This window comes from Cyprinus carpio, chromosome A18, assembly GCF_018340385.1.
Source record: "Cyprinus carpio isolate SPL01 chromosome A18, ASM1834038v1, whole genome shotgun sequence".
NCBI lineage: Eukaryota > Metazoa > Chordata > Actinopteri > Cypriniformes > Cyprinidae > Cyprinus > Cyprinus carpio.
In genome coordinates, this window is record NC_056589.1 from 9,053,210 (window position 1) to 9,078,829 (window position 25,620).

General features: G+C 36.8%; 3 protein-coding genes across 3 annotated transcripts in view; all 3 read right to left on the reverse strand.

Moving 5' to 3' along the window:
* The window catches only part of LOC109109539 (unconventional myosin-Va-like), a 60,790-nt gene extending 50,223 nt beyond the window's left edge, over window positions 1-10,567 (reverse strand). Inside the window, 2 exon segments of the mRNA XM_042774975.1 lie at window positions 715-825; window positions 10,332-10,567. Coding sequence (XP_042630909.1) covers window positions 715-825; window positions 10,332-10,364 — 144 coding nt within the window. The 5' untranslated portion in view covers window positions 10,365-10,567.
* LOC109110285 (protein FAM214A-like) overlaps window positions 9,963-25,620 on the reverse strand; it is a 56,881-nt gene continuing 41,223 nt past the window's right edge. Inside the window, exon 14 of the mRNA XM_042774973.1 lies at window positions 9,963-9,982. The gene's annotated coding sequence lies outside the window, so the exon portion shown is untranslated. The remainder of the gene's footprint in view (window positions 9,983-25,620) is intronic.
* LOC109110291 (cAMP-regulated phosphoprotein 19-like) lies at window positions 18,702-25,556 on the reverse strand. Its single transcript, XM_042774974.1, has 3 exons — window positions 25,395-25,556; window positions 24,272-24,391; window positions 18,702-20,591 (listed from the first exon to the last, which is right to left on the reverse strand). Exons 1-3 carry the CDS (start codon window positions 25,437-25,439, stop codon window positions 20,421-20,423), a joined length of 336 nt encoding a protein of 111 aa, XP_042630908.1. The 5' UTR covers window positions 25,440-25,556; the 3' UTR covers window positions 18,702-20,420.

Consider the following 25,620-nt stretch of genomic DNA (forward strand, 5'->3'; position numbering starts at 1 on the left):
TTTTTTTAGAATTGGTGAAATGTGCTTGTAAAAAATATGCTCAGAATATTGACTTACCCAATAATTATGCATGAAGTTCATTCTTTCATTCATTGGATAGCTGTACATTTGTACAGTGGAACTACTTATCCAATGTGGGGGAATTTTTGCATTATTACTGACATACAGTAATCGCTGTAGGTTTCATGTAAACAGTGCTTTTATACTTTTTTGCAGTGTTTTATACCCCTTTTTGGTACAATCTGAGCCTTGATTTAAAGCAAAATTAACTAGTTTTACTTTTTACATTATCATTGAGCTGAAAGTTTAAAGGTTAGCTACAGTATATCTCTGCACTGCCAGGGTTGGTTGGTTATTGTAATATCATTCTATAACAGTCTCATATTAACAAGTATAATGTTTTAATATTGTTGTTGTTATAATTCCATGTGGTTCATTTACAAATTATGTATGCTTGACTGCTGGGGGTTCTATTAAAGCATTTACTGTAACATGTTGAAATGATTGTTGATAATACTCAGTGTGACTGACAGTGGTACATTTAAGCTAATGGTTAATGATCTGGACTGTTAACACAAAGGCTGTAGGATAAATCCCCTGGACCAGTCCCAATAAAATTGAAGTGCTCCGGTAAATCTATACTGTGAGCAGTGCTAATGAAAAGAGTCTGATGAGGCTTATAAACACTCATTACTCTATTACACACACGCTGACCTTTCCATCCTCCAGTTGTAGCTGCAGTACTCCATCTCCATGTCTGTAGTCCTTGGTGAGCTCTGCTGACTTCCACACTTCTTCTACATCTGGGATCCAGACCCGTGCATACTGTAAAGACAGAATGATCAGTTAATATCACTCGCTCACACAATGTTCATTGAATATTCCTATTTAACACAGATTTGAGGCATTGTAATTCATCATATGGGAATGTGAGTGAGATTGGAAAAGAAGGCATTCTGCTGCTAAACATGTTAGCTGTTGCAGACAAACTGGGGAAAAAAATTAGCTAAAACATTTCATCACATGACACAGGAACTCAAAAACTGGCAAAAGATATTCAGAGGGGTGTGCAAGTTAATATAGATTCAAAAATATTTTCATGAATTCAAATCAAAAGAATCATGTTATTCCATACAACTGTTATTTAGTTGAACATGCGCCACTTTATGCTGATTAAATGTGGTGTGAATGTCATTTTAAATAATATTTACTATTTTTCTGTAATAAAGTATCAAGAGAAAAGTATCAAACAAAGAAATAGCAGAAAAAAAAGTATAGTCACAATTAAAAAAGTATAGCTGCACACTTCAGGGCTCTAGGATGTGGTCCATAATATTGTGCGCACACACACACACACACACACACACACACACACACACACACACACACACACACACAAAATATTTATTTAAAAGAGAAAAACTTAGGAACACTTTTGAGAGATGACACAAAAATATGAAGAGAATAAAGCAGCATGGATGGGCTATAGCAATCAATTCTGTCAACTTGCTCCAACATATTTCATGAGTCAGTGAGGTCCATTTTTCACTCTGTGTGTGTTTTAAGCATTTCTGAATGCTGCCTGACTGTGTCAACAGTGATTACGTCAGAGTTAGTCACATGGGCCAGATGGGATATAGCCCAGCTTTCCACACCATCATTATAACTCATTCGTGTATGAGGCTCACACAGACACACTGGCACACACACCCTCCACCTCAAAAAACTGCTCATGCATTTTTAACATTGAGTCATATTAAAGTCAAAGGTACCAATACCAGTGAAATTTCACAATACCACAGCAAAAAAGTAAAACATCCTTCATTTAAATTGTCCAATATGGTGCAGTCGTCCTGCATCTTTATGTTCACAAATCAACTGTGTTTACTTTATTACCTCACCAGTGGGAATTCAAGAATTAATTTGAGGGCTTACACATAGCCGCATTACCACAAGCACTATGCATATGCTCACAAATACATAAGCACATTTTCGACAGCAGCAGTCTGACTGCACTGGTACAGCATTAGGTTCCTACTTACATCACAATGCACTGGAGTAGGAGGAAAAAAAAAGTTCTATCTGCCAATGAAATTACTTTGGGATGACTAAAATAACTTTAAGCAGATACATACATTCCAGAAAAAGATATTAATGGCTTGACAAAATTAATGGCTCAACATGCAGATACAACTCTTTGACCATTGAAATGTTGCGGTTATGATGTAATCTAAAGGCTACTGGTTATTTAACCCTTTGAAATGTCCCTAAGACATTTGATGGGGTCTTTAAGGTCCTTTAGATCATCACATCCAGTTTTTCAAACCCATGTTTAACTGAAGTTCTTTGTCGACCGGTCCACTGATCGTGCAACAACTTATTTTCAATGTTTCAACAGTTGAATGATTGTCACACAGACACACAACACAGCTCTCAAAGCCCTGTTTTCATTTTGCGTAACATGTAGCCTAACTAATTAATATACCGTTGAGAATAGAGAGATAATGCCTTACTGAACTTTTTATATAGTAATATTTAAAAAGTTAATTGGTGTAGATACTAAACTAATTGTTTAACAATGTTTAACAGTGCCCAAATGATTTAAATCATGCTAGATTCACAAGGTCACTATTATGCCATTTCCAATACTGCCTTTCATGTAGTGTGTAATGTAGCTGTATGTGTATGTGTATTTTTGACCTTGCATGCATGTAAACCTATAGGAGACTCCCAAAACAATATTAGGAACCTTAAAGGTCACATATTATACACCTTTCTGGAGCTTTATTTTAGATTTTGATGTCCGTAAGAATATATATTTGCAGTATAAGTATTAAAAACCTGGGAGGATCATGATGCCAGCTCAACATCGTGAAGTCTATCAGCCATTGACGATGGACGATGGCATCGTCTATTGGCCCAACCCTAGTTTCGGAAGCCTGTGCAATGATGTAGTTTCTTGACATCCATCAACTGAACAGCATTTTCTTGACATGTTTCCATGTTGTTGTTGCTCAACAATGGCATGGACACAATGCTGTCTGGGGGTTTGGCAAAAGGAGGGTGGAATGATGGACAGTGCTTGGGGTGGCTGAAAGGCAGCGACTGTGTAGTTCTGACGTCACCTTTTTACGGAAGTTACAACGGCTCATAAAAAGGCACAGCTACTTTATGCTTTATACTTTATGCATTTGTCTGTGGATTGACTGTTTTGAAACTTATATGGTAGTTGCATAGCCCTTAGACCTCAGTTATCATGAAAAAAGCCAGTTTTCAGTTTTGACATTTCAGTTTTGACAATATGGGACCTTTAAAAATGGCATAACGGGGCACTTTAGATGTAAGAGAAGGTAATAAACATATTTAGCCTGATTGGTTGGAATAAATGAGCATGTTCCTCCCAAACTTTAGTTAGGAACTCCATATTGGTCTACCCAGTAAGAAAACATGCATCTAAAAGATGTCTATTAAAGAATGAAAGCATCGGTTCCAGATGAAAACCTGCACCATTTACATGTCCTATCTGTATGAACTCTTTAGTAAACATTAGAGAAGCACATGATGATGCACAATAAATCAGTCATTTGGGCATCACCATAGTGATCGTTTCCCCTCGTGGGTGATGGGGGTCAGGTTTGAATGAGCATATGAGTTACAGGAGGAGGCTGGGTTTACCCAATCAATTTAAAAAACAAACAGTCAAAATCTATTTTTATCTGTACAGTGTACATGTATTCATCTCTGTCTGCCTCTTTTAATTATTCCTTCATTTCCTTGTTTGTCGACACACTGATTAACAAAATCATTTTGCAGAGATGTTGACACATCAGTATAACTGAGAGAAAACAAACAGACTTCCATGCTATCTCCATAGCGACGCACTGTCCCACTCACGGAACCAATCAGCTTGTTGTAAAGTTATTGGGGTGGGGTTATGCTACGTTCATGTCATGCATTTTTTAATACTTTATATCTATCCATTAAATCATTCTTTTGGAAAATTATAAGAAATATCAAATAGTAATATGAAGAGATTTTTATCAAAATTGTCCAGTTAGGACCTTGTAATAATTATACCAACCCTCTACATTGCGAGTAAATCTTTTGCATGTGACTAAATTTCACATTTGTGGCTAAATATTGTATGCTGTTAGCCACTGGCTAATGCATTGGTAGATTTCACTAGCCAGTGATTGAATTAGAGGCTAAGAATAAGTTCAGCACATATACATTATATATAAAAAAAAAAATCATCATAAGAGCTAAAAAAAACACAGCACGAGAGGTGCACATTAAACTCTCTCTCAGTTGCATTACCATCAACATACAGCAAATGACTTATTACAACTAACAGTAAACAAATATATACAGATCTCATGCCTTTTCGGGGGGTGCTTAATAAACTGACAATGCAAAGAACTGCATGCTTCCATATAGCTCCATAAACTAGAAACCCCGTTAAAATAAGAGTCCCACCTGAATAAAGGAGATCTCATACATATTTAAACTTACAAAAAATATTAAAATGGATACAAAAACAAATTAGAAGATTAATCATAATAAAGTCTGTTACAATAAAGAATGATTAATATGTATTTAATTTATACAGTGAAGTGTTATTTTACATTTTTACTTTACTGTTTATTTCTGTTGTTTACTTTATTTCTGTACCTGAAAACTGTTAATCTTTGTTCTGTTGTATTTATTTAGGCCTGCTGAATATTAAATGAATCCAATCCATGTTCATTAGAAATTATTTAATGATGCAGCAATAAAACTGCTAGTATAATTTAATGCAGGTGTTTTTGAACTTTGCTGATTTATAACATGTTCAAAATAATATCTATTTTATTGCCAAAATTTCAAGTAAAAGAGGAAGTGACAAATATCGGTATCGGTATCAGAATCGGCCAATAAGTGTTGTTAAAATCGGTATCGGCCCCACAAAATCCTATCGGTGCATCCCTACAATAAATATAACAAAAAACAATAGGATAAAAATGACAAACTATTACCATGATTTTCCCATGCAATTACATTTTATTATAGACAAAAAGCACACTTTCTATTTCCTGTTTTCTCTCCCATACAAACACACACACATACAGTACAGACACACACTTGCACACACACAGAAACATACACACGCACAGAAGCTTTTTGTTAGTGATGCCCCATGACTTTCTCACTAAACTAGTTTTGCAGCTGAAAACTACATGACATTTCTCAGTAACAAGGTTGTAAGGTCGCTGTTCTTGAAGCAGTTAAACTTACAGTTTCGCTATAAGTAGAGATGTTGCTGCTGTACACTGTTGAGTGACACACAAACTCAGGTAATTTACACATGCTTCACACAGCTACAATTAATCTCTCTCTGTCTCTCGATTTCTAATAGCTGCAAAGTCTGCAAATCAATGGCTCAAGCCTCCATTACTAGCTCTAAAATGTTTTGTAATTAGCAATAGAGGTGTGGGATGAGATGAGAAATTTGCATTTTAAGGAAACAAAACTGACAAATATCTTGAAATATCTCTTCTGAACAATGTCTTGAGGTAACCAACCATAGCATGAGCAGAATAATTGACTCTAGGGCATTCATGCATCATGGCTGCATTACCACCTCAGGTGTGCATTATTTTTTCGAATAATTCAACAACCCATCATCAGTTGTTCTTTATAGTGTCTTTATGTCAAGTAAACTAAATATTTTACTAGTCAATGACCATTTTTTGCCAGTGTGTGCATACAAGGTTGTATCCATACTAACCATAAATAATTAACAAGCGGTTCAGAAACAAACCACACATAAACACAGATATATGCTCTGAAACAGACAACCATCCACAGAAGCAGTGACATATTCGTTTGTCTAACCTGAGTCTCTGGAGGAGACAATCCCAGAACTGAGCTCCTAGCAACAGATATACAAGAACAGGAAGAGAGAGGGTAAAAATAGCATCTCAACACAATCTATCTCTCTCTCTCTCTCTCTCTCTCTCACACACACACACACACACACACACACAGTCAAAAACACGGTCACTACTGCAGACACAACTTGCGCCTACATCTCTCCCACTTGGCCACATTCACACTTAGTGATGATCACCCATAATGCCAGAAAATTGAGGATTACAGGATGGTGTGAAAACAGCAAATGTGTGGTTTCAATACAGCTGAAAAAAAAAAAACATGAGATAATCCTCATGTGACACAACCACATGATTCAGCAGACAGAGACAGACAAACATGCACACACATGACCCACAACCAATAAAAGGGCATCTGTAATGTGACATAATACATGAGCATGTGGCATGTTCAGCACAAACACACAGACTCACATGAACTGATGCATCTAGAAGGTTTCATTATAAAAATACACAATGCCCATACACACTACTAAGTTTTTGAACTGCCATCTCTAAATTATAGTTCTGAGTGTATACAGACCAAATTACAGACAAAATTATAATGTCAGACATAGTTATGGCTATAGTGATGTCTCTGTGTCTCATGGTTGTAAGAAGCATGAATGCTTAAGCCTAGAGTATATTCCAGATTTTACGCAAATGCTTAGCATATATGTACAGCCAAATGGATAGCCTTTATACTCCAGTTGATAGTAAGTCCATGTGTGAATCCATGTCAAACGCATTGAGTCCAATCGTGTGAAAAAGTTTACCAGGGATCGGATTTAACCAAGGTTTAGATGAGGTTAATCCCAACTAGGTGAACTACACCTCTGATTTATCGTCATTAACCTAATCTTCACCTGATGTTACATCTCAATCCCATTCACTTGTAGTGTTTCAATGAAACCCCACTGTGATCTCACTGTGAGCCACGTGAAAGCTCAGTTCCTGACCATGTCATTCAATTTGGATGACATTACACAAGTATTTTGGTCATGAAGTTAAGTTTATGTGGTGGTTCAGACATACCTACCACGTATGCATCCTTGCACACATCAGTAACAATCCTATAATGATCTGTAGTAGAGCTATACTTTACCCAAAAATGAAAATTCTTTTATAGAATTTAAAAGTTACATGCCCTCATGTTGTTCCAAACCCATATGCAATATCTTAAAGGAACACTCCACTTTTTTTGTAAATAGGCTCATTTTCCAAATCCCCTAGAATTAAACAGTTGAGTTTAACCATTTTCTAATCCATTCAGCTGGCAGTAGCACTTTTAGCTTAGCTTAGCATAGATCATTGAATCTGATTAGACCATTAGCATCTCACTCAAAAATCGCCAAAGGGTTTTTTTTTTAAAACTTGACTCTTCTGTAGTTACATTGTGTACTAAGACCGACGGAAAATGAAAAGTTGTGATTTTCTAGGCTGATATGGCTAGGAACTATACTCTCAATCCGGCGTAATAATCAAGGAACTTTGCTGCAGTACAAGCTACGCTATATCGAGTTCATTATCAAAGGCGATTCATCTTCAATAATGAACTCGATATAGCGTAGCTTCTCAGTGAACTACGGCTCTGTGTATTAACTGCAGCTCCATTTGAAAGCAGGTGATGGGGATTTACCGCTAATCATGGAACCGGCTTTACTGACGAGATGCGCATGGTCATATCGTTCGATATATTGTCCAGCCCTATCGGTAATCATATGTTGATGGCCAGTAATACAGATGGTAATCATACAGATGTGCCATATATTCAGTAATCACACTCTATTCATATAGACTGCATTCACACTGATAGCTGTCTATCACACGCTGATTATCAGTCATAGAGATGGTAATTATGCAGATACATCCACACACATATATGAAAATGTTGAAGAACAAAAAAAGAAAAAAATATTTGTGCAAAAAGCAGATTGCTAAGTTACGCCCCATCAGATGACAGGTGTGTCACAGAGCGCTGTGACGACTGGGTGAAGGAGAAGCTGGAAACAAGTGCGAGTATGAAACAGTTTAATGAAAACCAAACAACACAAACAAAATACAAACAACGCTGGGAAGACGACAATCCAAGATGGTGGGAGACAGTGAGTAATCCAGATGGTGATGGTGAGTTGGCAGCAGGAGAGGATGGCACAGGAACTGCGGGGAATCGAGCCGAAGGTAAGTGGTGATGCTTGTGAAGGTGCGATGAGTGGATGAGGTTCCGGGGGAAGACACGGACATCCAACGCAGAACAACATAGAAGCAAAGAACCGTTACCAAACATGAAACAACGCTCTCACAAACACAAGACGTGAGACAAGCCATATATATAGGGAGAGGGTAATGAGTGACAGCTGCTGCTGATGACAATTAACGGAGACGCCCACTAGCTAATCAGTGCAGACACGAAACACACAGATTTCACCACAAAGTGCAAAACCCAGAGATCACAGTTTACCAACCGTGACAAGCGCGTCACGAGCCGTCATGAGAAAGCGCCAGAATTCAAATAAACAAAATCGCTTATCTTTGACTTTTTTTTTTAGTGGATGGACTCATTCTGTTTGTGACACTGTATGCTACAAAACTATGCAGAAAAAAAAAAAAAAACTAAAAATTCTCTCGTGTCATGGGGTCATCATGAGACCAATATGTAAACGTGACGTGAGGTTTGAAGTGGGACATTTCAACAATTTCCGAACTCATCTGGAACGCATAATTGTACTAAACATACTGCTGCGATTGTCATTAAAAGGATAGTTCTTTAGATAGTAATTTTATAGAAAAATAAAATTCTGTCATTATTTACTCATTCTCATGTTGTCCCAAACGTGTATTAATATCTTTCTTGTGCTGTAGAAGATATTTTGAAGAATGTGGGAATAACCAAACTGTTGCTGGTGCCCATTGACTTTGATAGTAGGAGAAAAAAAATACTATGGAAGTCACTGGGGACCAGCAACTGTTTGGCTACCCACACTCTTCAAAATAACTTTTAAGTTTTTGTAATGTGTATCTTTGTTCTTATTTTTTAATAACAAAGATAAAATAATGACAACGATTTTTATCTTCACCAACTATTGCTAAATGACACCAACATGACAAAGAATCATGATAAAATTGTGAATCGTGATTTTCCTGAAAAAAAATCATGATATATTATTGCCATATCGCCCACCCCTATACTGTAACTATATTTATAACTATATTTAAGATGTTTTTTATGGTGTTTTTGTCCTTTAACTTTCATAGAGAAAAGTAGTTTGAACATTGTGCTAAACATCTTTGTTTTGGGTGAACTATCCCTTTAAATGTTACATGATGCTCTGGGCTTTGACCTCACAGTTTAAAGGAGAAAACAAGGAAAAAGGGAGAGGGAAAGATCTGAACAGACCATCACATGATACACGCTCATGTGAAAATCTGCTGCCTGCTGTTTCCCAGAGTCTCCCTTCACCAGCAAACCCTTCACCCACCAGACTGTTACTACTGACCAGCTCTCAACCTACGCTTGCCAAAAATGTCTGAAATCCCACAAAATCTGTTTGCTGCAAAAATAACTATGTTGCACTTGTTTACAGTCACTCTAAGAATTCCAAAGCCAGGTTACCCAGGATTCTCTGGGGCATAGAACAGTGCTAACACACATCCTGATGAATTACCATAGCCAAGACAGGCTCTCATCCAAACGTAATGATGCAAGATTAAATTTAGTCAAATTAAATGGAGATGTGATGTTCACACAGACAATAAAATCCCATGATATGAGATTCCATCGTTCCATTTCCGTCATGTTGCATGATTCAGTTTTTATCAGTTCACCCTGATTCATGCTTATGGATACTGCATGAGCACTACAGAAAAGTACAGAAAATTTAATCCTCATGATAATTGACAAAACAACAATTACAATTGTACAACAAATGTATTCCAAATATTTTTTTTAAAAATGTAAGCTCTCTCTCTCTCTCTCTCTCTCTATATGTGTGTGTTTGTGTGTGTGTGCGTGCACATATATATATATATATATATATATATATATCTATCTATATGTGTGTGTTTGTGTGTGTGTGCGTGCACATATTAAGCATACTATTAGACAATAATAATATGCACGTTTAAATGTAATATGCAAACAAATGTTTACATTATTGTTATTATTATTATTATCTAATTGATTATTATAATCTGTACATCTTTAATAAAACCATTCAAAGTATTTACTACACTGAAGCAGCTACATCAAATACAGGCGAGATGAAAGAATTAGCTTGATTTGTGTCAGTTCGAACCCACACTGATGTAAGGGTTACAACCAGCATTTCAGTAACCAATTTAGCTTGTGTCTCCAAAATCTCCTGATCATCAACTAAGCAAGTACCACAATGTATACTGAAAGACAAAAGGCTTAGTACTTACTTTAACAAACATAAAATCCAATTCCTGGTTCATGTTTAAAGCACAACCTGCTCTATTTCATACTGAAGAAAATAAAAATAACGTCTGTCCTATTTCTGCCAGTGCTGGGAAACACATTAGGGATCGCTCAATGCATCTGATTGGAACCCTGATCCCAGGCAGATATATTGATAATTGCGTCTGGGAGATGGTCTTCTGAGTGGCTGATGTGCGAGTCAGCTGAGAGAACTGTTTGTCTGTATCCTCAGCTGTTCTCAGAACAGCCAAACCCTCTAGTGTCACATGAGCAAGAACTTTTTTTTTTAATTGCATCTTTCTGCAAAACTTTGGGACAATCAGTAGACAGAGAGATCAGTTTCAAACTCGCATGCAAACATGACAACAGATGCCACATGTAAATGGCTATGCTTATTTAAATTAACCATATATAGAACTTATTTACTTCCTAGTAATGCAACACATGTTGGCAATTAATGGATTGCCATTTAAGAAAGAACAAAGTCATTCACATATATGCTTATCACACAAAGGGCCGATAACATTGTTACAACAAAATGCCCATGATAATAAAAAGATAAACATTCATGTTGGCTTTATTTGGTTTTAAAAACCATTTTAGATCAAGTTTAAATTTGAGTCTAATAATAACATGTGGTGTAACAAATACAAAATAATTTATTTTCCTTATTTATTTTCCACATCCTAATCATTCTTTTTTTACTGAATTTTTTTTTTTTTAGAAATATCTTTATTTGTTAATTCAGAAATATTGTATCATTTTAGGCAGGTTGTAACATATGGCACTGATTATGGCACATATGGCACATAAATTACCAGATACAGATAAACTGATCACCTTGTCACTGACTCACAAGCTCAGCAGTAATCTGGATATTGAGAAGTTTATATGAGTACCTGACACCACATTTATACATCAAAGACACCTATTGCTATTGTTGCTACAGCTGACAAGCTATGATGCTCTCACACCACATGTTCTCACGCAGTGAAAAATACATTGTGGAGGAAAGAGGACACTGACAATGTGCCCACAGACAAGACAGAGCAGGTTACTTTTGGTATGAAACAACGTCTCAGCTTTCAAATTTTGTAATTTTGTAAGAAATTCAAACAATAAATACTGTTTTGTGGCTCTTTAATGTGTCATGAAAGATCACTGTAGCGCCTCAGTTCAAGCGGCATGTAAACTGATCATCTCTTGCTCTTTACTAGTTATAGCATGAAATAAACATGAATGAACATCAAACTCCCTGTGAAGGGTCAATTAGCTGTTCTTAGTCATAATGAGGTTATAAGGACAAAGCAGGAGAAATACTATTATTCCTAAATATCATAAAAGTAAAATGTGGTAAAAAAAAAAAAAAAAAAAAAACATTTGTCAAACCTTGCACTATTTCTGGCTTTGTGTAGCACCTACTGCTCTGCAGTCCCTTCTAAAAAAATCCCACCATTAGGAACAAGCAGCTGATGTGTATTTTTGTGCCAAGTATATTGGATCTGACAGAAAACCTGCAGCTTGTGTGTGAGTGCATCTCTATAAACTGCCATCATGGAAAGAAAGTAAATAATAAAAGGGATGATACAACCTTTTAATATATTATCTTTCTGTTTACACAAAGATCAGTAGAGTCTATTAGCACAGCTTTGTGCATGTGGAAGTGTGATTTCATCCTCTGTTATAAGGATCTGGTGGTTCTGCAAAAAGTTGGTTCCATAAGATCTGTAAGCAGCAGCCTGCAGCAGAATTCCATGATACTAGCAAAAAGAACAGGCCATTCCCTGCATCAGTGTGCGTTTTATCCAGAGAACATTATCATACACAAAGACCTGCGTGTTCTCAGGGTTGCCTACAAACCAGAGGAAATCGTGAATATGACTTCTTGGATTTGGGGACCTTTGAGAGAGGATAGGAAAATCTCATGCTGACTGCAGACTGGCAAATAAAACATTTAGACATGTCATCATAGCAGTTAAAATTACTATAATAATGCTTTGATTGTGCATCGCAATTACCAAGTGAGACACTACAAGGCTAGACTGCATTAAAGGAACAGTTCATCCAAAAAAAAGAAAATTCTGTCACAACTTTCTAATTGTCATGTTTAACATGCAAAATAATATTAATAAAGTCAAATTATAAATAAAGTCTAGTCAGAAACTCCAAAAAGGATATAAAAGTAGTGTGAAATTAATACACATGAGGTTTGATGTTAGTTGAGGTTTGAAGTCTTTGTGGTCTTTGTATACGTTGAATGAATGTCTTTATCTGACTTGATCTCTTCATCATACAGAGTGACTGTGGTGCTCCGGAAGACTCATTTCATGCTAATTGTCCTTTTTGGAGCTTGAAAGTTTTGGATCCCATTGACATTCACGGTATGTACAGATAAACAGATGAACAGTTAAAACATTTCAAAATTTGTGTTCCACAGAAGAAAGTCAATCATACAGGTTTAAAACGACATTAGCATGAATGAATATGACTGAATTCTCATTTTTCCATTTTGAGAATTTACATCACAGTGAGTTTCATGGCTGATGTTCAAATCCACTATAATTTTATAAAATATATGGTTTTTGTGTCACGGAATGTAATTTTGAGAGTTTTTTTTCTAGGTGAGAATGTACTTGTTTATACTTCAAATAAAACTCTTTAGTGGTTAAACATGAGATATAATTAATTTTGGGTAAATCTAATGGGCAGTCTTTGGTCTCTTTAATCTATTATTTGTTCCAGAACAAATAGTTTTGGCTGAGGGCGAAATCGCATCAAGTTATATTTTATATAACTAATGCTGTATATCAGAGTGCTGCCTTTGTGCTTTTGAATGAACTGCCTAGCAACTTTTATGGTTGTTGTTGTTGTTTATTAAATATTATTATTCAGTAAATATTATTTTATATAAATTATAGTAGTATTTAATAATAGTATTTAGTATTGAGAAATGCTGTGTGTGTTCATGATGGTGATTAGTTACATTGTACCGCAATAAGATGGCAACAAGATACTATTTTTATGAGTGAGTCAGCTATAAAGACTTTTATATTGAAAGCGACTGAAACAGGGTTGTAAACAAGGAAGTTATTTTTACTTTCAACAACACCTTGTAAGACACAGCCAACAAATGCAGTGAGCAACACTGTCATCGGAAATCACACTTAACAGATGAAAGAATAGTACGACAAAAGATATCGCTTTCCTCAGCGGACTTTTAAAACTATTGTTTTATTGTGAATATGAGATTGAGTTTAAGAATGAATGTTGTATCAGATGCAGGTAATCACACTCACTCAGACCATCTCTCTCTCATAATACTCTACATAATACAGTAAGCTTTTAATACAGTAATACAAAAACATTTTAATGAAGCAACTCAACGTTCCTTTTGGTACTAGTTCGTAATTGACGTTTTCGAATTAGTAACAGAGACTGGGGCTCAGCTGTTAAACTGTCAATTTGAGATTTGAATAAATGGCGGAATGAAGTAGTTGTGCAGAAAAGAGGATTTTTAAAGACTCCCTGTTGTTGTTTCTTACATATTTACATACTGGTGCTGTCAAACTGTTGTAAAAAACGCTTGCATAAACTCGTAGACGTGTGATATGGCTTTATATTAGCACGGCTGTGATTCGGCTGTAGGCACAAGGCCGCAGGACGATTGCCGTAGGTTAGGGTTGTGCGGTATACTGGTACTGCTAAAATACCGGTATATATTATATTTCAAATGGTGCGATATCATCATTTTGCTCAGTTCAGTATTTCATTCGCTGCTGTTCCAAAGTTCACCACTATGCAGAAATGTTAACCAAACTGACGCGAAACCGGCAAGCATGACAACGGAGAAACGACAATGGTTAAAACAGATGAAACTCACCCTACATGTACGAAATGAATAAATAAAGAAAGTGGTAGAAGTGAAATATGGTATTACTTTGCCTACAAAAGTGATGAAAAAGGTGAACCAACCAACCTTAATTCACCAGTCTGCAAGCGCTGCTATAAAGCATGTGCTGCCATGGGAGGCAACACATAAAATCTTAGCAAACATTTGACACTCGCTCGTCCTGATTTGTTCAAGGAGTTAAAAGATCGACAGTATAAATATTACTAATGTGCACATTAGAATAACACTACAATAAAGCTACATATGTCAGTTTTAATAGCATTTATGTTTCTAGATCAATCAATAATTCTTCAAAAATACACTAATACATGTTTACCGGGTTAACACTGTGCATTAAACTAATATGAACCCAAACACTAAAAATAACCAATATTAATGCTAATGTGGATGCATAACAGCTGATGTTTTACATGTAAATTTAATTATTCCTTCTTTTGAAACCCACAGGGAACAAAAAAAAAACATCTTCAAGCTAGCATTCTATTTCAGGGGTACTATCATGACAAGAAAATATGAAAGAAGCTACAAAGAAGCAAAAAGACTTAACAGGGCTGTAGCAGAGTTTATTTGCATGGACCAAATTCCCATTTCAGTTGTTGATAAAAGAAGTTTCAGAAACCTTGTAGAACAGCCTGACAAAAGATATGAGATCCCAAGAAGAAAATACTTTTCTGAGAGAGAGATTCCCACTTTGCACAATGAAACGAGGTCAGCTTTACTTTGCTTGTACAACAGAACTTTGGGCGAGTCGAACAGTGGACTCATATATGGCTGTTACAATTCACTTCATAAGTGACTAGTGCAGTCCTGGTGTCTTGGATGTGCAGCAATGCATTCAGATCACACAGGAGAGAACATTAGAGAGGTCCTTGAAGAAACAGTAATTCAAACATGAAAACTGGATATGACACATCTGAGTGGAATCACAACAGATAATGCATCCTCAAACATCAAAGCATTTAAGGAGAAGTCTTATCACTGGGTTCCGTGGTTCAGTCACAACCTACATCTGGCAGTGAACAAGGCTACAAGCCTGGACTGTGTGGCATCATGTCTGTCCAGGCTTAGAAAGACTATATGTGCATTTTCTAGATCAAACAAAATGTCAAGGCTTTAAAAGAAAAGCAACAGCTCCTTCACTTCAGAGAGCACAAGCTGGTCCACGATGAACCGACCCACTGGGGTTCTACATTTGATATGGTGGACCATTTCTGTGAACAGCAGCAAGCCGTCTGTGCTGCTTTAGCAGAAAACAAGAATAAGTGGTGCCTAAAGGGTGATTTTCACAAATCTGAATTTTCTGCAAGCTTTTTTCAGGATAAATTTAAATGTCTTTCCAAAAAAATGGACACATTTGTAGACTCCAAAAGTACACCAAAGAACCAATTGATATAAGGAGTCCATATTATTGACAAATTTATGTACACCAAAACCCTAGAAAAAAGAAAAAAAAAAATTAAGAACTGTATAGTACATGTATAGTGCTGTACAACAGCAAAGAGCTTGTTCCCTTTTAGACAGGTCAAGTTGGAACACTGAACAGGACCACATGGAGATGCCAACATAAGCTGACTGCATAAATCTACATGGATCCATTCAGAATAATTAAACACAGCAAACATACACATAACAAATCACAACATTTCCCCGAATGTGTGTGGAAACAATGCGAACGAACGGAAATGTCACAGTGTGCGATCAGTGTGTCATGAGCGTTATATAATGTGTGTTTACTGTACGACTTCTGTTCGCTAAAATATTATGCTAAAATATGCAGCTAAAATAACTGTATTGTTCATGTGGTTCCAAACCCATAAGTCTTTGGTTAATCTTTGAAACACAAATTATTATAATAAATATATTTTTAATTAAAACTGAGAAGTTTGAGATGTTTGTCCCTCCTTTTAAAGTCCAGTTAACCAAACAAAGAAGATCATTCAGGCATGAAATGAATCTATATGAGTTGAGCGGTTTAATCAAAGTCTTGTCAAGAGATACAATTGCTTTACCTCACTGGTTCTCTTTTATCACACATGCACATTTGAGCTGTGTTTATCAAATGTGACATGTTATGTGTCTATCTTTGTTTACATGTAAATAAAATCCTAGATTAAATCTGATCATCATATAAAATGATATTTTCAAAAGATGTTAAACCACTCAATTCACATAGATTCATTTTATAATGCTTTTATGACCTTTTTTGGATCTTCTAAGTTTTATGGGTTTGGAACAACGTGAGGCAGAGTAAATGATCTCAGAATTTTCATTTTTGGGTGAACTATCCCTTTAACCATTAAATGAGATCCACAACTTGCCTGGAAATAAACATCGTATACGCTGACTACTAAACAAACATGCTACCTATATAAAATGCAAATGCCTTTTAAAAATAACCCTCGTCAAGCTTGTTGTACATGTAAGCTTGGATCAAAATAAATGTGCTGTGCTCTAGCAGCTCTTAAAAGGATCCGTCAATGCATTTACAATAAGATGGCTGCATCATGGGGGATGGGTGGGCCTCTCCTCTTCTTTCCCTCTCTTTTTAGTAAAAGCATCCAACCATTCCTCATCTGAGAAATCATTATGACTACATATGTGATGATGTCATGTTTTGGCTGCTACACAACAATATTGGATTTTTTCCCCATGGAGACATCTTGATGTGTGCAGACGGGCCTACAGGCCGCAGCAACGGATTGAAAACAACTATGCCGGAAGATGCGTGGATGCAGGCTGCGATGTTAGAGATGCTCGCATCAGCAACAGACACGGTTAGAGATGCTTGCATCAGCACCGCCCGCATCCCACTGGCTCTCTGCAGTCAGCCATCAACTACAATTGTGACCCATATCAATACATCCCAGTCAGGCCTTTGAAAACCTCTGCTTCTATGTCCAATACTATGAATCTCTGCTGTTTCCAAGGGTGATGAAGGTGTTTGCTTAACAACAGTCTACCTAATACTGTCCAGATCTTTGCATGTAACGTATCATCTTCAATAAAAATTAAAAAAAAACAATGCGGGGGTTTCTTGTACATTTCATTGTATTTATATAAATACTATGTTTTTATACTGCAAGATGTTGCAATCCAAGGTTGTCAATATAAAGGACAAATCGCATGGTAATGCAGACAAAATAAAAACTCTAAAACACAACATATGACTGCAATATAAAACACATTCTCGTATAAAATTAAACAATAGGTTGTTCATCGGCATAATGCATGCATGATTAATTACTTCATTCGAATAATCAGAAGGCAAACACAACATTTTCCCTACGCCTCCCAGCATAAGCATCAACAATAGCCCCACTTTCGCACGCATGTACGCGCTGACATTGCGTTAACACTTCGGCATTGCACTGACATTCGCATTTGATGTTCACACTATCAGATGCGGAGTGTGTTTACCTTTGTATATAATTCAGACGCAGCCATGATGATGCTCGCACAATGTTCCTGCAATCACAGTCAGCTGAACATCCGATCAGTCCCGAACATTCAAAGCTCTCCTGTAGATCTCACTCAAGTGAAAAGCCTTTAGAAGGATGTCATGAATCCAAAGGCACCGGCTCATTCCTCGTGAATCTGCCCGTGTTTCTGACGTGTCTCTGTTCGTTCTGGGTGCGATCTATGCAGAGAATGAGTCAATGAAAACGCGGTTGCCATGACCAAAAATAATGACGCAAGAGTGCGCTCTGGTGGACAATTCTGGACCACCACACACTGGCATCCCCCAGTTTTTTCTTTCTTTCTTTCTATCTATCTATCTTTACTTGAGCAACAACAAAGCTAATCAGGCCAATTAGAGTCTATTACTAATCAACTCTCATTTTTTATTAAATCATTCTTTCATTTCACTCATCAGTCTTTTTTTTTTTTTTTAATTATTAAACAAACAGGGCCATTAATGATGCTTACATTATAAGCATTGCAGGGTGCCTGTTTTGATATCTAAGAAGGTTTAGAGAAAATATGAAATAATTGTAATGTTATTATAAATTATAAAGGGTTTTATCATTAAATGCCTACTTCCAAAGCCAGAGTCCCCTCAGTGAATATTGGCCATTTCCACTACTGACTATAACATTTTAATTACTCTTAAATCATATGTCATTGGTATTTTAAAATTTAATAAATTATTCAAATTCTAATTTAATATGCTACTGCATTACTGAATACTGCATTGCACGCTATGATTAACCGAGTGTCCTTCACTTAAAGCTGAAACATGACAAAATATTCCAAACTTTTACCTGTAGGGTACATTATACATAAATGTACAGTATATCAATGAATCATTAGTGTCCACGCTGCCCTCTGTTGGTGCATTTCTCATTCTTAGACACAATAGTTTATTTTTTGGAATCTGAGAAATGGAAATATCAAACCCAATAGATAATTTCACTTATAAAAATAGACTCAAAAGCACAGAAGGTTTGCAAAACTATTTTATTTACAAGTCAAAATGTTTCAAAAGCGGCCACAGTTTATGCTCATGCAAACCGTGGAGTTTACTGTAGTGTGACGATGTGGTGTGAGGAGCCGACAGGCAACCGTCTCCCTCCTCTGCATAGAAGACAATGTACAGGAGATTGATGAGAGAAGCATCCTCACTGCCTGGACTCTACAACCAGACACAAGTGACGTATGAAAGAAACATGTGGCGTCACAGAACTGCTTGCCAATCTGTGCACTGGCACTACATCATCATAAGGCTTTAAGCTCTATGGTACAAGGCAAGGTGACAGCAGCCTCAGAGATCTGCATCACATGCCATCAATCATGACTAACCAAGTGTCCTCCACTTAAAGCTGAAACATGACAAAAAGAAACAAGCATTCTCATGAAAGATACAGGGTGCAGATCAACCACATTATTAGATATTACCTTCAATTCATTATCAATTCAAGCACTTAACTCCATGATTAATGGAAAAGCTCACCCCGAAAAGAAAATTCTAGCACAATTTCCTCTTTACTCTTATGTCATTCCAACCGCACGTGACTTTCTTTAGATCTTATATTAGGTCTTCTGAAGCTATGTGAAAACTTAAGCTGTAATTTGCTAAAAAATGCTTTCAATCTCATTCACGCTCATGCATATTCAAACATTCTTTTGTATGGTGCTTTTGCATCAGCATCAAATAGCCATTGGTTGTGCAATTTCTAGTGACTAATTGTAATGGGTCATTTGAATGTTTTGAATTGAGCGCAAGCACTTATTTGATATGAAAACTATAGAGGGGAAAAATGAAAAAATTCAGTCTCCCACACACAGTTATTGTATGGCTTCAGAAGACACAAGATAAAAGCGTGGCAACACAGTTGCCAAATATCAAATGCTGACCTAGTTACACCTGACTTTTAGTCCGTAACAACTGAAGCTCCATGCTGGAATTCACATTTGGCTTCTGTAAACAGTAACAGTAAAGAGCTTCTCTGATTTGATTGGAACTCTTAAGTCATTTTGATACTGATGAGCGCTGTTCAGCTCAGATAAGCAAGTCCATTATCTTCGCATTGTACAACATCTTTGCAACAAAGTACAGTTATTATTAGGTAATTATTTAACAACTTTTATGATACACCTAGAAAAAATGCAGAGGTCCATGGTTGTCCAAGTTGTGTGGAATACTTCCAGTACAATTTTTTTGTAATTCCCGGAGCTCTACAACCCTTTCCCTCTATAGACTTTCTTTGTATGAAAAAGACTTTGAATTTCCACTAAACATTTCCTTTTGTGTTCACTGGAGGAAATAGTGTCAAACACAATGAGTGAATGACAGAATCTTCATTTTTGGGTGACCTTGTCCTCTAAGCAGTGGGTAATTCAGGAATGGTTATAATTAAAATGCAAAACATCTTCTAAAATGCAGTTTGCCCTCACTTACTAGCAAATATGTACACTTTCAACTACATACTACGATACATTAAAAATATCAGAAGACTTTTGAGAACTTCACCCCCTTTGGGGCCACGACGCAACCCATCTCACAGTGCAACAGGACAGCTCTGTTACATCTGCAACCCTTGAATATTCAGTGTATTTTCAGAGGACAGGAAACAAGAGAGGATGAGGGCAGGAATGCAGGATCAGAGAGAAATGGATGAAGAGACAGGATTTGGGAGTGTGGAGTGAAGGACAGGAGCAGGTATCAGACAGCAAGTTTGCTGGCCACCAGAGAGGGTTTCCTCTGTGGCAGGTCCTGAGGGGTGGGGATGTGGTCTCCAGTGATCTCAGTCTTCTCTGTCTGCGCCGCTGGAAGCTGCTTGTTCTTGATCTTGGCCTTCGCCATGTTGTAGTCACCTGAGTCAAAGTACTTTGGCTGGGGAAGAAAGCAGTTGAGGAGAACTTGTTGGCATGAGTGAATTATGGCACAGTAAATGTGTTAATTCTGTTCCAAATATGTTGTTACACTGTAAATATACCGTAGTTTTCGTACTTTGAGTCGCACTTTTTTTCATAGTTTGGCTGGTCCTGCGACTTATAGTCAGGTGCGACTTATTTATCAATTTATTTGACATGAACTGAGAGAAATGAACCGAGAGAAATGAACCAATAGAAAACATTACCGTCTCCAGCCGCGAGAGGGCGCTCTATGCTGCTCAGTGCTCCTGTAGTCTACCACTGAAAACAACTGAAAACTGTTAACTGAAATATTAACTTAAAGACAACTGAGAAAGACTGAATGCAAATAAAATGCCCCCAAAAAGAAAATCCTATTCTGGCAGATTACAAACTGCAGATAGTAAAATATGCAGCCGAAAACGGTAATCGGGCAGCAGAAAGAAAGTTTGGAGTGAGTGAGAAACTTCTGAGGGACTGGCGTAAAACAGAGGTTACTCTAACTCAAATGAAGAAAACAAAAAAAGCTAACCGCGGGCTGAAAGCAAGATGGCCAGAGCTGGAGGAACGAGTCCACAGATGGGTTCTTGAACAACGCGCTGCTGGGAGAGGCTTGTCAACAGTGCACTGAGCAGCATAGAGCGCCCTCTTGTGGCTGTAGACGGTAATGTTTTCTCTTGTTTCTTGGTTCTAAATAAATGCGACTTATAGTCCGGTGCGACTTATATATGTTTTTTTCCTCGTCATGACGTATTTTTGGACTGATGCGACTTATACTCAGGTGCGACTTATAGTCCGAAAAATACGGTTGTTTTTTTTCTGTTCATGATATGTTGTTACACTGTAAATATACATGAATTGAAAAAATGTTCAACAAAAACAAGACCGCAGAATATTAAATAGTATGCAATGCTTCTTACTGTAATGTCACGATCAACACAGAAGATGCCATTTTTCTCCTGCAACAGGCTTGCCACATACCAGGCCTGTCTACACTACCAGTCAAATCTTTGGAATAATTAATAATGTTAAATGTGTTTGAAAGAAGTCTCTCATGCTCACCAAGTAAAAACATAGTGAAATAAGTAATATTGAGAAATATTATTACTAATTACTATTACTATAATATTTAATTACTTATTAAAATAACTTTTCTATTAAAATATATTGTAAAATAAAATGACGATGTAAGTGCCGTTGCATTATAATGTTTTTGTTATCTTGTCTAGTTGAAGCTACTAGATGCGGCGCTGCTGCGTTGTTGATTACATATGTTGCAGGGAAAGAGAACATCAATGCGGAGAGGATTTTGTTTACGTCAAAACTGAAACCAAGCCGTTCAGACAGAATAAATATTTCGTGCATTTTCTAGAGGGTCATCTACCATTACACTCACGTCTCGCACAAGAGAACCGCATGCTTAGCAAGTTCAACTTTGAAAAAACATACCTCGAGACTTAATGGCGGCCCCCTCCCCATCCCACTGCAATTCGTGTTTTAAAATTAAAAATGTACTCTGTGTGATGGGCTTTCAGCCCTTTGTATTAAACTATGAATACATACATGATGCTGTTTTGTTTATAGTTGTTTAAGCAACTTAATTATAATTGGTTTCTAAACATTATGCATTTTTTCACAGATAGTCATGTTATCTTATGCTCGATTCGCCCACTTGTGGCCTCAGGAGAAAAGCCAAAAGCTTTTCTTTACCCTAACTGAAATTATGCATTTTAAATTTGAATATAATTCGAATTTTGATAATATTGAAGCACAAAAATCAAATTTAGTTTTTCAGCCATTTTGACAGCCCTTAAAGCCTGTAGACTGATTTTTATTTGAAGGACTTGGGACATTTTTGCCAGGAAAATCAGAAGGATGTAACGTTTATGTCTGCTCCTGAGAGCCTCTCTTCTGTTTTGACACATGAAACAAATGCATATACAATAATCAGGGTAATGACAAAAAAGCTCCTCTGTACCGTAATGTCAACATGTCATGCAAAACATAGGGATCAATTCAAATTAAAGTCTCACATAGCCAGATCTATAGAGTCTATAGTCTCAAATATACCTTATAATCAAACTATCATAAGTGTGATTTTTATTATCTCATTTGTCAACATGATGCCAGTCAATTGCAGAGCTGGTGCAAACATATCCACATTGCTATGATTAGATGCTTTCTTAACTGCTGCTTTCTCACCGCTGTCATTTTTATTGTGTTTATTTTGTTAAAGGAAATCAATATTGACATATTTGTTACTGAATATTGACATATTCATCTAAGTGTCAGTCTCACCAGCGTGGATGGCATCTTGATGTTCGTTACATTATATCGGTCCAAAGGTATTTACAACTTCTTTTTACTTCTAAGCATGACGTGTGCATGAGCAAATAAGTTACTGTCTGCACTCTGCAGTTCACTTAACAGCCACTAGTGTCGCTTAATATAGTGCCTTTAAGGAGCAAAAACTGTTTTAATTAATAATAATAATAATAATAATAATAACAGAGCACAAATAATTAAAGGGTCATCGGATGCTACATGCACTTTTACAAGTTGTTTGAACTGAAATGTGTGTTGGCAGTGTGTGTACACAACTACCCTTTAATGATAAAAATAATAATAACAGAGCACAAATAATTAAAATCTTGTTAAATCATTCCCCCTTTCTCAAATCTAGGCAAAAAATTATGCGTGTCTGTGTGACATCACACAGACAAGTCCCTCCCATGATAGTCTGATTGACAGTGGCATTTCAGCACAGACTGGACTGGCGTCTTACCTTAGACTCGTCCTGAGTGAGCTGTCATCAGTCTGCCATTGTTTCACCGCTGGAGCAGATGTTGACAAGAATGATACCTAAGCGATTGAGGTGTTCTGTTGTTGGATGTAATAGTGAACATAGAAGTCATCATTTCCTCCCGTCATCTGAGCCGCTGAACTCACAGTGGATTATGTTTGTTTTTGAAGGGAATGCGCCCCAGATCTGCCTAAATGCATCTATGTTCGCGCAAATTATTCATGATCCAGCTTTTGCTTATCAGCAAGTTTCACAATGAATGCGGCTAAAGTAAACAGTCCCTCAGAGAGTCGCTCTGAAGAGAGGGGCGGGGTCAGCAGAGCTCATTTGCATTTAAAGGAAAATGCTACAAAATGCTCTGAAAAGAGCTGTTTTTGACAGGGTAAAAAGGTTGTTGTTTTACACTACTACGGAGAAATTTTAACCAAACTATGTTAAAGACTTTTCATTAAGACCCTAAAGAATCATATCAACTTGTGGAAAATGGGCATCCAATGACCCCTCTAACGAACAAAACTGAGGACCAAATCAGCATATTACAATAATTTCTGAAGGACCATTTGAACACTAAAGACTGAAGTATCCACAGCCTTGGTGAGCATAAGAGACTTCTTTCCAAAAAACTTTTGACCATTAGTGCACATCCACGACCAAGGTTAATGTTCTCAAACTGACCAGAACTTGTGTCTGTAACACATCTCGCAGTGCACATGCCATCTGTGGCTCATGACTCACATGTCACATGTTGCTGTGATGTTCTTAAAACCTCCAAAGCTCTGTGATTTTTATCTCCTCTTATAACACAGTTTTTCACCCTACCAATGTGGGTAGAAAGAGAGCATGTGAATGAATCTCACCCCCTTCTGCAGTCTTTTTCTGAGCAAATCGGATCCTCCAGGCTTATTACCCAAGTGAGGGTATTTGGCCTTCAGTTTGGCTTCCTCTAGTTTCTCTGGACAGATCTTATTCTCCTCATCCTGAGAGAAAACACACATCACTCACATAAATTAATGCGACAATTTTGAGCCATTAATTTCAGCCTCTATTTAATTTACAAATATCTCAGAGACTAACGAAGGAAGATTTTCCATTTTTAATTTGAAGGGCAAGTTAGGGTATTTTTTTAGACACTTTAAAACTGCAATCATCCAACCTAAATGTATTTAAGTGTTTGAGTTTTATAAGTTATAATGTTGTTGATTCATAATTATACTGTGAGGAGGTTACATTTTGAATTTATCACTGTCTACAAGGCAAAATCATCAGTGCTAAAACATTTCTCAATTTCACTTCATTTCAATTTTAGGGCAGCATTAACTGGGATTTTGTTAAACACTTAGGAATGTAAAGTTATTCATAATTATCAATGGAATCATGGTGCAGTTTTGTTTGTTGTGTGGTGCTTCAGAATTGCGTCACTCTAAGCCCTATGTAAATCAATACGGATCTCCCTCAGCTGATGTACACACACTGTGACGAGAAGTAACGTTAGGTTATAAAACACATTTAAGTTCGATATATTGAATGCTGTTCAACAGTAAACTTAGCTTCACATGCTAACTGCTAACTGACACCATCACAACCCAATACAAAACAAAACAAACCAACTCTAGCATTATTATTAATCACATCTCAACAAATATATATGTCTATTTATCTGTCAGGTGATTTAATAAGCTGGACGTTTCTAAGATTCAATTAAAATATTGGTATTTGATGGTTGAAGGCCTTTATACATCTGTGGAGTGCAGCAGAGCTTTGAACAATATACAAATACACTAACCAGACAGAGCATAAAGCAGTAGTCACATGTATTAGGGATAACAGCAGGTTTTATGTGAAAGTCGCTTTTTATTCGATGTTGTCTTTGATTCGATCGGACGTTACTCGAGTATGTATATAACGTACTGGTAAATAGCGGAAAAGCTCAAATCTGACTGACTGCAGCTGTTTGATTTCAAAATCTTCAAATATACTTACTTTCTGCTCCTCCACATTCGTCTCCTCAGGCTTTGTGTCCTCCATTTCTTCTAATATAGTGGGTCTGTCTTGATTTAGTTTAGAAATCACCTAAGATACTGTTCTGCAGACTATTCTAGTATAAACCGCCCACGAATGTTTCAATCCTACTATTGTGAAGGCGGGATCATAAATATTAATCACGTTACGGGACGTTCACCCAATCTTATTAAAGGTGCAGGCTGTG

Bases quoted from the DNA above. Each gene is read 5' to 3' on its own strand.
- LOC109110291 (XM_042774974.1), bottom strand. From the start codon at position 25,439: ATGGAGGACACAAAGCCTGAGGAGACGAATGTGGAGGAGCAGAAA. The intron at 24,392-25,394 runs GTAAGTATATTT...GTTTTCTCTCAG, and splicing joins CGAATGTGGAGGAGCAGAAA to GATGAGGAGAATAAGATCTG. The intron at 20,592-24,271 runs GTGAGATTCATT...TTTCTTCCCCAG, and splicing joins GAAAAAGACTGCAGAAGGGG to CCAAAGTACTTTGACTCAGG.